Source organism: Carcharhinus amblyrhynchos, chromosome 3, assembly GCF_965287045.1.
Source record: "Carcharhinus amblyrhynchos chromosome 3, sCarAmb.v2.hapA, whole genome shotgun sequence".
Lineage (NCBI taxonomy): Eukaryota > Metazoa > Chordata > Chondrichthyes > Carcharhiniformes > Carcharhinidae > Carcharhinus > Carcharhinus amblyrhynchos.
The window spans coordinates 4,630,360-4,644,849 of record NC_137326.1 but is presented as its reverse complement, the minus strand read 5'-3'; the positions used below and the strand labels follow the sequence as shown (position 1 = coordinate 4,644,849).

At 47.5% G+C, this 14,490-nt stretch overlaps 1 protein-coding gene across 2 annotated transcripts in view; it reads left to right on the top strand.

Annotated features, from left to right (window-relative positions):
- LOC145363207 (monoglyceride lipase-like) overlaps positions 1-14,490 on the top strand; it is a 75,324-nt gene that overhangs the window by 30,291 nt on the left and 30,543 nt on the right. For both annotated transcript variants that reach the window (XM_080218641.1, XM_080218642.1), the window contains one exon: positions 13,888-14,024. In XM_080218641.1, coding sequence (XP_080074767.1) covers positions 13,888-14,024 — 137 coding nt within the window. The remainder of the gene's footprint in view (positions 1-13,887; positions 14,025-14,490) is intronic.

The following is a 14,490-nucleotide window of genomic DNA, read 5'->3' as shown; positions in this document are numbered from 1 at the left end:
CAATGGGGCCTCATCTATTTCCAATCTTTAGTTATAACTTGGATGAAGACTATATTATCACCCAGATTTGCTGATGATAGGGAAATAGGTAGGACAGCAAATTGTGAGGAGGCTTGCAAAGGGATATAAGTAGGTTGTGAGTGGGGAAAAGCATTGGCAGATGGATTATAAGATGAGGTTGGCCATTTCAGCAGGCAGAATAGAAAAACAGAATATTATTTAAATGGAAAAAAATGGCAGATCGTTCCAGTGCAGAAGGATCTGGTTGGCCTTGTACATGAATCACAAAGTTAGCACGCAGACACAGCAAGTAATTAGAAAGACAAATGGAATGTTGGTCTTCATTGCAGGGGGAGCGGGATGTAAAAATAGAAGGTCGGTGGTGTTGTGGATGGTCTGGAAGGATGTCAAAAGTTGCAGCAGGACATAGATAGGATGCAGGACTGGGTGGAGAAGTGGCAGATGGACTTCAACGCGGATAAATATGTAGTCGTCCATTTTGGCAGAACCAACGGGATGAACGAGTACACTATCAAGGGCTGGAGTCTGAGTAGTGTTGAAGAGCAGAAGGATCTTGGGGTCTGGGTCCACAGGACTCTTAAATCGGCCTCGCAGGTGGAAGAGGTGGTCAAGAAGGCGTATGGTGTACTGGCCTTCATTAATCGAGGGATTGAGTTTAGGAGTCGGGAGGTAATGCTGCAACTTTATAAGACCCTTGTCAGGCCTCATTTGGAGTACTGTGCGCAGTTCTGGTCGCCTCACTATAGGAAAGACGTAGAAGCTATTGAGAGGGTACAGAGGAGATTTACAAGGATGTTGCCTGGACTGGGAGGCATGCCTTATGAAGTTAGGTTGAGGGAGCTGGGTCTCTTTTCCCTGGAGAGACGAAGGTTGAGAGGCGACCTGATAGAAGTTTATAAAATGTTGAGAGGAATGGATAGGGTGGATTCTCAGAGGCTATTTCCCCGGGTTGAAATGGTCGCTACGAGAGGACACAGATTTAAGGTGCGGGGAGGAAAGTACAGAAGTGATGTTAGGGGTAAGTTTTTCACTCAGAGGGTGGTGAGTGAGTGGAATCGGCTGCCATCAGTGGTGGTGGAGGCGAACTCGCTGGGGTCTTTTAAAAGACTTCTGGATGAGTATATGGGGTTTTATGGGATTGGGGGTTATAGATAGGTGTTGATGTGATCGGCACAACTCGTGGGCCGAAGGGCCTGTTTGTGCTGTAGTGTTCTATGTTCTAAAATAGGTTAAGTCTTGCTGCTTCTGTACAGGGCAATTGTGAGACTGCACCTAGAGACTGTCTGAAGTTTTGGTCACCTGATTTAAGGAGGGACAGAATTGCATTGGAAGGTGTTCAGAGAAGGGTCATGAAGCTGATTCCTGGGTTGAGGTGTTTGTCTTGTATGGAAAGGTTGAGCAGGTTGGGTCTATACCCAGTGGAGTTTGATCTTGATCTGTAGCACAGTGGTTAGCACTGCTGCCTCAGCGCCAGAGACCCAAGTTCGATTCTCGGCTTGGCTCACTGTCTGTGCGGAGTCTGCACGTTCTCTCCGTGCCTGTGTGGGTTTCCTCCCACAGTTCAAAAGACGTGCTGGTTAGGGTGCATTGGCCGTGCTAAATTCTCCCTCAGTGTACCCGAACAGGCACCGGAGTGTGGCGACTAGGGGATTCTCAGAGTAATTTCATTGCAGTGTTAATTGTAAGCCAACTTGTGACACTGATAAATAAACTTTAAAGTAAATTTATTGAAATATGTAAGATTCTGAGGGGGGGGCGCGCTGACAGAGTGGATGCTGAGGGGGTGTTTGCCCTTGTGTATGATTCAGGTGCCACTGGTTGGGTCAGCCTTTACTGTCCATCTCTAATTGCCCTCCATTTCAGAGGGCATTTTGAGAGTCAGCCACATTGCTGCGGCTCTGAGGGTCACATGTAGGCCAGACCGGGTAAGGATGGCAGATTTCCTTCCCTAAAGGACATTAGTGAACCAGGTGGGTTTTTCTGACAATCGACAATGGTTTCATGGTCATCAGTAGATTCTTAATCCCAGATTTCCATTCAATTCATATTTCACAATCTGTCATAGTGGGATTCGAACCCAGGTCCCCAAAGCACAAGACCATAAGATAGAGGAGCAGAATTAGGCCATTCAGTCCATCAAGTCTGCTCCACCATTCAATCATAAGTTTCCCAACTCCAATCTCCTGCCTTTTCCCTGTAATCCTTGATCCCCTTACCAAACTATCTCTATCTTAAATGCACTTAATGGTCTCCACGGCCTTTTATGGCGATGAATTCCACAGATTCACCACCTTCTGGCTGGGCCCTCGAATCCCAGTCTCTCCTAATAATGGAAACATCTTCCCCACGTCCACTCTATCCAGGCCTTTCGTTATTCTGTAAGTTTCAGTGTGATTCCCCCCCACTCATCCTTCTGAGCTCCAACGAGCACGGATCCAGAGTCCTCAACCGTTCCTCATACGTCAGGCCTTTCATTCCCGGGATCATTCTCGTGAACCACCTCTGGATCCCCTCCAGGACCAGCACATCCTTCTTTAGATGCAGTGCCCAAAACTGCTCACAATACTCCAGATGGGGTCAGACCAGAGCCTTATACAGCCTGGGAAGTACATCCCTGCTCTTGTATTCTAGACCTCCCGACATGAATGCTAACATTACATTTGTCTCCCTAACTGCTGACTGAACCTGTACGTTAACCCGAAGAGAATCCTGAACTCGGAATCTCAAGTTTATTTTACGTTTCTGATTTCTGAGTTCTTTTCCCATTTAGAAAATAATCTGTTCCTCTTTTCTTCCTACCAAAATGCATTACTCAGGATCTCTGGATTGCAAGTCCAATGCCACTGCCTCTCTCTATGGAACAGTGCCTCCCTACTGACTCAACCAAAGCTCTTTGTAACTTTTTCCACCCCATTGAATCTCCTCCCAACACTTTCACTTCAAGGAGAGCAGTTTCCTCTCTGCTTCTGGTTTGGTGCGTTGACATCACAAACTAAAACCCACATTCTTACACAGGAAATGCCAGCTCTGGGTCTCAACGTAACCAAAGTCCCTTGTTATCGTCTCTCGCACCCTCTCCATGTTTCACAGCAACACTTTAATAACTGACTACTGTACTGGGCTGGAGGAGTGTGATGAGGGCGGAGGAGGGCATGCAGTTTAATTAGAATGGAATGATTTGTACATTGTATTATCACATCGTTTGGGAAGTGAATAGAGGCTATGTAAATACAGGAGCTGTTTATTTCCACTTTCAAAATTCTACGAGCAGGAGTGAGATGAGTGTCTACTTAATCATTCTTTTTAGCACCTTGGTTGGTAAACATTGAATCATAGAATCCCTACCGTGCAGAAGGGATACCATTCGGCCCATCAAATCTGCACCGACCACAATCCCACCCGGGCCCTACCCCCATAATTTCATGCATTTATCCTAGCTAGTCCCCTGGACCCCAAGGGGCAATTTAGCATGGCCAATCCACCCAACCCGCACATCTTTGTGGGAGGGAACAGGACCCCCCAGAGGAAACCCACGCAGACACAGGGAGAACGTGCAGACTCCGCACAGACAGTGACCCCAGCCAGGAATCGAACGCGGGTTCCTGGCGCTGTGAGGCAGCAGTGCCAACCCACTGTGGCCCCGTGCCTTGGTTAAGGGAGGAATGTTGACCAGGACACCAAGAGAACTCAGATAGCACATGGAGCCTTTAAGAAACACACAGAAAGAAAAGAAAGACTTGGGTTTTTAGCACATTTTTCACACCAGATGCCTTCAAAAGCTTTACAGCCAAATTAATACTTTTTTTTTTGGAAGTGTCGTCACTGTTGTAGGAAGTGCAGCTGCCAATTTGAGTTTGCCAATCTCTCACAAAATGCATGTGATAATATGTCTTTTTTTGTGATGTTAATGTTGAGGGATAAATATTGGCCAGGGCACCTGTGTTATGGACAGGAGGGGTTTAAATTAAACTGCCCTGGTTCCTCCTCCTGTAATTAGAAGGACGCTTTTGATTTCCCTCCCCGTTGCAATTGGTGGCATGTTTTCTGAACCCCTCAGTTTTGGTGCGATCCAATTCCTATTAACAACTCCACAGTGAACTCAAAATAGGGGCTGGAGTTCTCCAACCTCGTAAGAAGTCTCACCACACCAGGTTAAAGTCTAACAGGTTTATTTGGTAGTAAATGCCGTAAGCTTTTGGAATGCTGTTCCTTCGTCAAGCGAAAAGGAACAGTGTTTCAAAAGCTCGTGGCGTTTACTATCAAATAAACCTGTTGGACTTTAACCTGGTGTTCTCCGACCTCGCCAGCACCTAGGGTTCTCCAGTCCCGCTGCAGTGAATGAAGTTTTGGCTGAGTGCCAAATTCTCTGTTCTTGCTGGCAGCGTTGGCAGAGTGAATGGAATCGGAGAATCGTGACCAGGGTAAACTCAGGAGGATAATATATTTGCACACATCCAAACACGAGAGGAGGGTAGCAATGTGTCCTCCTTTCAGTCATACGATGGAGAAAAGACAGAGAAAATAAAGAGATACAGGGAAAAGACTGCGGACAAAGTAAGAGTTATTCTTTTACGTGAGTCCAGAATCAAATTCCAATGGTGTATTATTTCCCAGAGTTGGCAGGTTGAAATCTGATGCTGGATAATTCACTTTTCCAGTTGGGATGTTGTCCATGATGGGACGGGCATGCAGAGATGAATCTTGGAGATGTGGGTGCGGATGTTCCGAAGTTCCAGTAGGAACAGTGTGGGTGCAGAGCCAGGAATTGAACCTGGATGGAGCCGTTTTCCTGTTGCTACCTGGAAAATGGCAATCTGAACCTGGCAACCTCTTTGTGCAATATTACCTAATCCAGCAGTTTGCGGGATGATGAGGACTGTCAGGTCAAGTCCACGTTGGCTTGGATGAATGATGTACATTCCTTAGTCTGGATTCTTGAGATTGATGGTATTCCAACCATCGAAGATTTGGAAAGGTTTCAGGTTGATTTATTCTCACAGACCAGGTGCCAAAACTGGCCCAGGAAATGTAAGTGGCCCTTGTACAATTCCTTTGGGATTTGGGTCTCTGCAGTGATTGGTTTGTGAGCGATTCTGAACACCCAAAAATTTCCTTTTGCTTAGTAATTTTAAAGCTTTTGTCCAATGCGGTGGATAGAGGAGAGCCGGTGGATGTGGTCTTTCTGGATTTTCAGAAGGCATTTGACAAGGTACCTCACAAGAGGTTATTGCAGAAGGTCGAGGAACATGGAGTTGGGGGTAGGGTGTTAGCGTGGATAGAGGATTGGTTGTCAAATAGGAGGCAGAGAGTGGGGGTCAATGGGTGCTATTCGGATTGGCGGTTGGTGACTAGTGGAGTGCCCCAGGGGTCGGTGCTGGGGCCTCAGCTTTTTACCATTTATATAGATGATCTGGAGGAGGGAACCGAGTGTAGGGTGTCGAAATTTGCTGATGACACCAAAATTGGTGGAAAGGCAAATTGCACGGAGGGTGCGGAGAGTCTGCAGAAGGATCTCGATAGGCTGGGCGAATGGGCCAGGAAATGGCAAATGGAATTTAATGTTGGCAAGTGCGAGGTGGTCCACTTTGGTAGGAAGAATGGTAGGAAGGATTATTACTTACGTGGAGAAAAACTGCATCAGGTGACGGTGCAGACGGACCTCGGGGTCCTTGTGCATGAGTCGCAAAAACCCAGCCTGCAGGTGCAGCAGGTGGTCAGGAAGGCGAATGGGATGCTGGCCTTCATAGCGAGGGGGATTGAATATAAAAGTAGGGAGGTCTTGCTGCAGCTGTATAGGGCACTGATGAGGCCGCAGCTGGAGTACTGTGTGCAGTTTTGGGCGCCGTACTTACGCAAGGATATTTTGGCCTTGGAGGGAGTGCAGAGGAGGTTTACTAGGCTGATGCCGGAGTTGAGGGGGTTGAGCTATGAGGAGAGGCTGAATAAATTAGGCTTGTACTTGTTAGAGTTTAGAAGAATGAGGGGAGATCTCATTGAGACGTATAAGATGATGAATGGGATGGATAGGATAGAGGTGGAGAGACTCTTCCCGCTCAGAAAGGACAGTAGGACTAGGGGGCACAGCCTCAAGATAAAGGGGGGGTGGTTTAGAACGGAGTTGAGGAGGAACTTCTTCACTCAAAGGGTGGTGAATCTCTGGAATTCTCTGCCCGTTGAAGTGGTGGAGGCTGCCTCGCTAAATATTTTTAAGACGCGGGTTGATGGGTTTTTGATAAGAGAGGGGATTAAGGGTTATGGGGAGAGGGCGGGAATGTGGAACTGAGCCACGACAGATCAGCCATGATCTTATTGAATGGCGGGGCAGGCTCGAAGGGCTAGATGGCCTACTCCTGCTCCTATTTCTTATGTTCTTATGTTCAATTCTGAAAAGATATTATAAATTGGCAATAGTAAAAATAGACAGTGATCTTAGCTCCCTGATACCAGGCAGATCTCATCTGCTGTTCTCCGAGACAGTGCAGCTGGTTTTTACCAAACAGGAAGCTGGGGCCTTGGCTTCAAACTCAGCTTTCCACCTAACCTGGATATCTTTGGCCAATCCTGCCGAACCTGCACATCTTATGACAGTACAGCACTCCCTCAGCACTGCTATGGAACGTCAGCCTCGATTTCAGGCCTCAGTTTAACAAGGGATATCACAGCACTCCCTCAGCACTGCACTCAGAATTAAACCATGTTATTTGCACAGCTCTCGGGGTCCATTTGATCCAACCAACTTCTGACCTTGAGGAGCCTATCGAGTCTGCTCCCACCCTCTGAAAGAAGCTCTTTACTCAGAGGGTCGTAAGGGCGTGGAATGCCCTGCCTGCAGCAGTTGTGGGCTCGCCAACTTTAAGGGCGTTCAAATGGTCAGTGGATAGGCATATGGATAACATTGGAATAGTTTAGGTTAGAGGGTCATTAGGTTGGTTCCACTGGTCGGCGCAACATCGAGGGCCAAAGGGTCTCTACTGCAGAACATCCCACCCAGGCCCACCCCTCCGCCCTATCCTCATAGCCTCCTGCATGGCTAATCCACCTAACCTGCACATCTTTGGACACTAAGGGACAATTTAGCATGGCCAATCCACCTAACCTACACAGCTTTGGACACTGAGGGACAATTTAGCATGGCCAATCCACCTAACCTACACAGCTTTGGACACTAAGGGACAATTTAGCATGGCCAATCCACCTAACCTACACAGCTTTGGACACTAAGGGACAATTTAGCATGGCCAATCCACCTAACCTACACAGCTTTGGACACTAAGGGACAATTTAGCATGGCCAATCCACCTAACCTACACAGCTTTGGACACTAAGGGACAATTTAGCATGGCCAACCCACCTAACCTACACAGATTTGGACACTAAGGGACAATTTAGCATGGCCAATCCACCTAACCTACACAGCTTTGGACACTAAGGGACAATTTAGCATGGCCAATCCACCTAACCTACACAGCTTTGGACACTAAGGGACAATTTAGCATGGCCAATCCACCTAACCTACACAGCTTTGGACACTAAGGGACAATTTAGCATGGCCAATCCACCTAACCTACACAGCTTTGGACACTAAGGGACAATTTAGCATGGCCAATCCACCTAACCTACACAGCTTTGGACACTAAGGGACAATTTAGCATGGCCAATCCACCTAACCTACACAGCTTTGGACACTAAGGGACAATTTAGCACGGCCAGTCCACCTAACCGGCACATCTTTGGAGTGTGGGAGGAAACCGGAGCACCCAGAGGAAACCCACGCAGACACAGGGAGAACATGCAAACTCCATACAGACAGTGACCTAAGGCCGGAATCGAACCCGGGCCCCTGTCGCTGTGAGGTGTCAGTGCTAACCCACTGCCTAATTTGCCATTGAACTACTCATCCAATTCATGTTTGGAAAGTTACTGTTGAATCTGCTTTCATTGCCCTTTCATTACAGAGTTAAAAAAAAAACCTCTTCACCTCTCCTCCTTGTCCTATCGCAGTTTTTTTAAAAAGTGAAGTTGCAAATACCTCTTTTTATTTGGAATGAATGGAAACTGCTCAAGGGGAAGTGTGTTTGCTTTTATAAATCTGTACTGCTTCTTACGTTTCTGTCAGTCACGGATTTTGCACAGAATGAAAAAAAGATTGAGAGTTTAATCTTTTCCTGGGTCCCGTTCACTTCAGGTTAAACAAAAGGCTTTTTTTAAAAAAAAATCCAACTTTGTTTCTCATTTGGCCGTTGTATCCCATTTCTGCCTCAGTAACGTTCCGCCTGCCAGCTCGTACATAACTCTCCCAGACGCACGGTTCCAGGTTAATGATGTTTCCGAGCGCAGGCTCCCAAGCTAATTAATCCCATTCAGAAAAGGGATTGCTAAAAGGGAATCCGATATTCAGTTTGTTTTATCCTCCCCCTCTCCCCCGCCCTGCCCCGCTCATATAGCACAGCAGGAGGCCATTCAGCCCATCGTAACCATTCCAGCTCTTTGAAAGATCTATCCAATTAGTTCCACTGCCCTGCACTTTCCCCAGGCGTGTGGGAACTCCGGCACTGCTAAATTCCCATCCAAGCCACACACACTTGCAACTTGGAAATAAATTGGTTGTTCTTTCATTGCTGCTGGGTTAAAACCCCAGAACACAACAACAGCAACTTATTTTTCAAACAGTCATTTGGTAGCGCAAAACGTAAATTTTGCTTTTAAAAAGACACGGGCTGTCAAAGCTTTTCATCTTGCACTCATCAGGACAATTGGCAAGAGTATCAAATTGAAAGGGAGCAACAGTTTTCACTTCATGAGAAGAGCACTGATTGGTCAGCAGGTGGACTCATATTTCCTCCTGAACAGCACTACGGGAGCACCGACACCACGTGGACTGCAGCGATTCAGGAACGGCAGTTAGGGACGGGTAATAAATGCTGGCCTCGTCAACGACACATACGTCTCAGAAGGGCAGCATGGTGGCACTGTGGTTAGCACTGCTGATTCGTAGCACCATGGGACGTGTGTTTGATTCCCAACTTGGGTCACCGTCTGTGTGGAATCTGCACGCTCTCCCCGTGTCTGAGTGGGTTTCCTCTGGGTGCTCCGGTTTCCTCCCACAGTCCGAAAGATGTGCTGGTTAGGGTGCATTGGCCGTGCTAAATTCTCCCTCAGTGTACCCGAACGGGTGAAGGAGTGTGGTGACTAGGGGATTTTCACAGTAACTTCATTGTGGTGTTAATATAAGCTTACTTGTGACACTAGCAAATAAAACCTAAATAAGCGATAAATTTTTAAAAAACGGACAATACAAAATTTGGTAGTAAACGCCACTAGCTACCAAATAAACCTGTTGGGCTTTAACCTGGTGTTGTGAGACTTCTTCCTGTGTTTACCCCAGTCCAACGCCGGCATCTCCACATCAGGCCTTAACTATTTACAGGGAGTTTATCTTTGAGATCCTGCTTTCTTGAGCTGTTGCAGTCCGTGCGGTGTATGTACATCCACAGTGCTGTTAGGGAGGGATCTCCAGGATTTTAACCCAGCGATAGTAAGGGAGGGGCAGTATATTTCGGTAAGAAGTCTCACAACACCAGGTTAAAGCCCAACAAGTTTATTTGGAATCTTTTGGAGTCACTCATCTGACGAAGGAGCGGCGCTCTGAAAGCTCGTGATTCCAAATAAACCTGTTGGACTTTAACCTGGTGTTGTGAGACTTCTTACTGTGTTTACCCCAGTCCAACGCCGGCATCTCCACCTCATGATATATTTTTGAGTCAGGGTGGTGAGTGGTTTGGAAGTGGTGATGTTCCCATGTGTCCACAGCCCCTGAGCCTTCCATTTTGTAGAGGTGATAGATTTGGAAGGTGCTGTTGAAGGAGCTTGGGTGATTTGCTGCAGTGTATTTTGTAGACGGTACAATAGTTCTGTGTATTGGCGGTGGAGGGAGTGAGTGTTTAATGTGGTGGATGGGGTGCCAGCCAAGTGGGGCTGCTCTCTCCTGGATGGTGTCGAGCTGCTTGGGTGTTGTTGGAGCTGCACCCATCCAGGCAAGTGGGGAATATTCCAACACACTCCTGACTTGTGCCTTGTAGACAGGCGGAGACCACAATGCGAGCAGCCAATACAATCTATAGCAAAGTGAATGAAGTAGAAGTAAATTGCCGTTTCCCACAGAAGGAGCACTGGTGCTAGCTTCTTGATTTGGACACCACGGATTCTTTTGTTCAAAAATCCAGCTCTCTCTGGTACCAAAAGACAAATTGCTGGAAAATCTCAGCGGGTCTGGCAGCATCTGTAAGGAGAGAAAAGAGCTGACGGTTCGAGTCCAGGTGACCCTTTGTCAAAGCTGTCAGCTCTTTTCTCTCCTTACAGATGCTGCCAGACCTGCTGAGATTTTCCAGCGTTTTCTCTTTTGGTTTCAGATTCCAGCGCCCGCAGCGATTTGCTTTTATCTCGTTCTTTCGGGTGTACCAACAAAAAAATTAGCATGTTGCTTAGCTTGAATCTGATCTGCATAAACCGGACTATTAAAACAGAATAACTAATCAGACCAGTCTGAATTCTGCTGAGGTCTATCTACATGCAGCATCCTCATTTTAATAAATGATAAGCGGTGAACAATTGGACAGTATCGAGTGCGATACATTCACTATTGTTGACTACCAGGGATGCAAAGTGGATAATATACATAAATAAAATCTTTGAACGCTTACAACACAGAAGGTTTCTATTTCCAGGACGACTCAGTGAGTCCCACTGCCCCGCCCTTCCCACACAACTCCCTGATTCAGCCTGTGTTTCGGTTCTTATCCGATTTCCTCTGGAAAGCCACGATTGAATCTGCCTCCACCACGCTCTCGGGCCTTACCATTCGCTGCGCAGGGTTTTTTTTCCCTCGTGTCGGTGTTAGTTCTTTAGCCAGTCACCGTACGCCCACTCCCTCTGGCTTAGGATCTTAAGAACATAAGAAATAGGAGCAGGAGTGGGCCATCTAGCCCTTCGAGCCTGCCCCGCCATTCAATAAGATCATGGTTGATCTGAAGTGGATCAGTTCCACATCTTTCTGCTAATGGGAACAGTTTCTCCTGGACTGCTCTGTCCGGAACCCCCCACTCCATGGTTCTGAACGTCTCAATCAAGTGCCAGCCTATCCGTGTAACTGAATCCTCTCTTTCCTTGGATACATCGAAACATAGAAACTAGAATCAGGCGAAGGCCATTCAGCCCTTCCAGCCCGCTCCACCATTCATCTTGATCATGGCTGATCACTGATCCCCCCTCCCCCCATATCCCTTCATCCCTTTAGCCCCAAGAGCGATATCTAATTTCTTCTTGAAATCACAAAATGTTTTGGCCTCAACTACTTTCTGTGGGAGTGAATTCCACACATTTACCACCCTCTGGGTGAAGAAATTTCTCCTCACCTCAGTTCTAAAAGGTTTACCCCTTATCCTCAAACTATGACCCCCCCAGTTCTGGACACCCCCACCATCGGGAACATTCTTTCTCAATCTACTCTGTCTAACCCTGTTAGAATTTTATCAGTTTCTATCAGATCCTCTCTCACTCTTCTAAACTCCAGTGAATATAATCCTAACCCACTTAGTCTCTCCTCATATGACAGATCCACTATCCCAGGAATCAGCCTGGTAAACCCTCACTGCGCTCCCTCTATAGCAAGGACATCCTCAGATAAGGATACCTAAACCACACACAATATTCCAAGTGTAGCCTCACCAACGCCCAATACAATTGTACTAAAACATCCCTATCCCCCTACTCAAATCCTTGTGCTATGAAGGCCAACCTGCCAAATCCTAAATCCTGCCCCTCTCTAAGCGTCCCCAGTCTCCTCAGACACATACCGACCATCAGAGCTTGCTGGATGACTCCATGTCTCCCAGGCTGATGTGGGCTAACTCAGCAGGGATCAGACCTGGAATGTGTCTGTCCTTTTCAAACTGATTGAGCTCACCCTGAGGGCAAAATGAGGGCTCCAAACACTCGTGAGTTTTGCCTTGAAAGTGGCAGGATTCCTCAGTTGCTCTTGTGACGTCTTCACATTGTAGAATGCCTCACCCCGGTCCTCCTCAGCTTATTGACACAAGACAGGCCCATTGCCTCGGCAAAAAACATTATCAGAAAAGAAGACCATAAGATAGAGGAGCAACAGCAGGCCATTCAGCCCATCGAGTCTGCTCTGCCATTCAATCGTGGCTGATAAGTTTCTCAACCCCATCCTCCTGCCTTTTTCCTGTAACCTTTGATCCCTTTACCAATCAAAAATCTATCTATCTCTGTCTTAAATACACTCAATGACCCGGTCTCCACAGCCCCCTGCGGCAAATAGTACCATACATTCACCACCCTCTGGCTGAAGAAATTCCTCCTCATTTTGGTTCTAAAGGGTCGTCCCCTTTAATCTGAGGCTCTGCCCCTCCGATCCGAGTCTCTCCCGTTAATGAATCCTCAAAAAGTCTCCCAGAATGATAGGCCAGAGCCACCAGCCCTGTAAAAGGGGCATTAACACAAGAGAGGTTACCTTTCCAAATGAACTAGAACATCAGTTTTATCATAGAAGATCATAGAATCATAGAACCCTGCAGTGCAGAAAGAGGCCCTTCGGCCCATCGAGTCTGCACCGAACACAATCCCGCCCGGGCCCTACTCCCATATCCCTACATATCACACCCACTAATCCCTCTAACCTCCACATCCCTGGACACTAAGGGGCAATTTCTTAGCACGGCCAATCAACCTAACCCGCACATCTTTGGACTGTGGGTGGAAACCGGAGCACCCGGAGGTTTGTCAAACAACGGCTCAGCAGTCAGAGTCTCAGCTCTGAATTTGAACATTGTGCGATCCAGAAACATAGCACAAGATCTGGGCTGACGTTGCCAGTGAGGGAGTGCTGCTCTGTCAGAGGTACTAGCTTTCAGACGAGACATCAAACTGTAGGCTGGTCTGTCTTGTCAGTTAGGCGTGAAAGGACCCTTAACAAAGAATGAGAGGAGAGTTTTACTGGCCTGTGATTTGTCACCGTCACATTACCGGTTGTGGGAGTTTAGCTGTGCTCCAATTGGCTGTTGTGGTTCTGAGTAATATGGCAGTGACTGGACTTGAGAAATGTTTCATCAGCTGTGAGGGACCTGGGACATCCTGAGGTCCACGATGGCACTGTACAAACACTGTGACTTACTGAGCCTTTGAGGAAGCTTCCCACTCAGTTCTTCTCTTATCCTTACCCCTGTTTGAAGTTACATACACCCATGCACAGGGCCTGCCCTGATTATAGAATCCCTACAGTGCAGAAGGAGGCCATTTGGCCCAATGAGTCTGTACCAACCGCAATCCCACCCAGGCCCTATTCCCGCAACCCCACACATTTACCCTGCTAATCCCCTCTGACACTAGGATCAATTTAGCACGGACAATTCACCTAACCCACACATCTTGGGGCTGTGGGAGGAAACCGGAGCACTCAGAGGAAACCCGCACAGACACAGGGAGAACGTGCAGACTCCACACAGGCAGTGACCCAAGGTCGGAATTGAACCCGGGTTCCTGGTGTTACGAGGAAGTAGTGCTAATCGCTGTGTCCCTCTGCAAGGAACACTTCCAGGCATTGCGTCTTTTTTGAATTAAACAGAAGTTTGGGGGGGACAGTAGTTTCCTGGGGCACTCCCCAGGGCAAAGCTTCGCCCAATCAGAGTCAACTTGCCAACCAACCGGCGACCTTTTCTCATGCAGTATAAGTTGTTGCGCTCTTTGGTCTTCCTGTAGCTGTCCTGATGAGTACCTGGTGGAAAGCTTTGACAGCATGTCTCTCTGCCAAGCCACTATTCAGATATCCTTCTCTCTTCCTCCTTTACACAGTTGGCCATGGGCAGAGTGAAGGCAAGCGCCTGATTGTGTCTGATTTTAAAATATACGTCCGCGATTGCCTGCAGCACATTGACTTGATGAAGAGCCGTCACCCAGGCTTACAGCTATTCCTGTTTGCCCATTCAATGGTAAGTGACCCATTGGGACGAGAGGGAATGAATTTGCGGGTTCTCCCGTCTTATCGCGTGAAATTGCAGGTGTTATTAGGATTGGCTGAGTCGGAGTGTCATGGGTTCAGTCCCCACCCCCAGGTACTTGAATCTAGCTACCTAGACTGACACACCGCAGCAGTACTGAGGGAGTGCTGCACTGTCGCGGGTGCTGTCTTTCCGATGTTAAGTTATTGTAAGCAATAACACAAAGGGCAGGTTGAGTGATTGACTAATAATGCATATGGCTTTGAGCCTTTATCTATAGCGTATCATTGGATCCCTACAATACGGAAGGAGGCCATTCAGCCCATCGAGTCTGTACTGACCACAATCCCACCTCGACCCTATTCCGGTAACCTTCATTATCCTGACACTAGGATCAATTTAGCACGGCCAATCAACCTAACCCGCACATTTTTGGACTGCGGGAGGAAACTGGAGC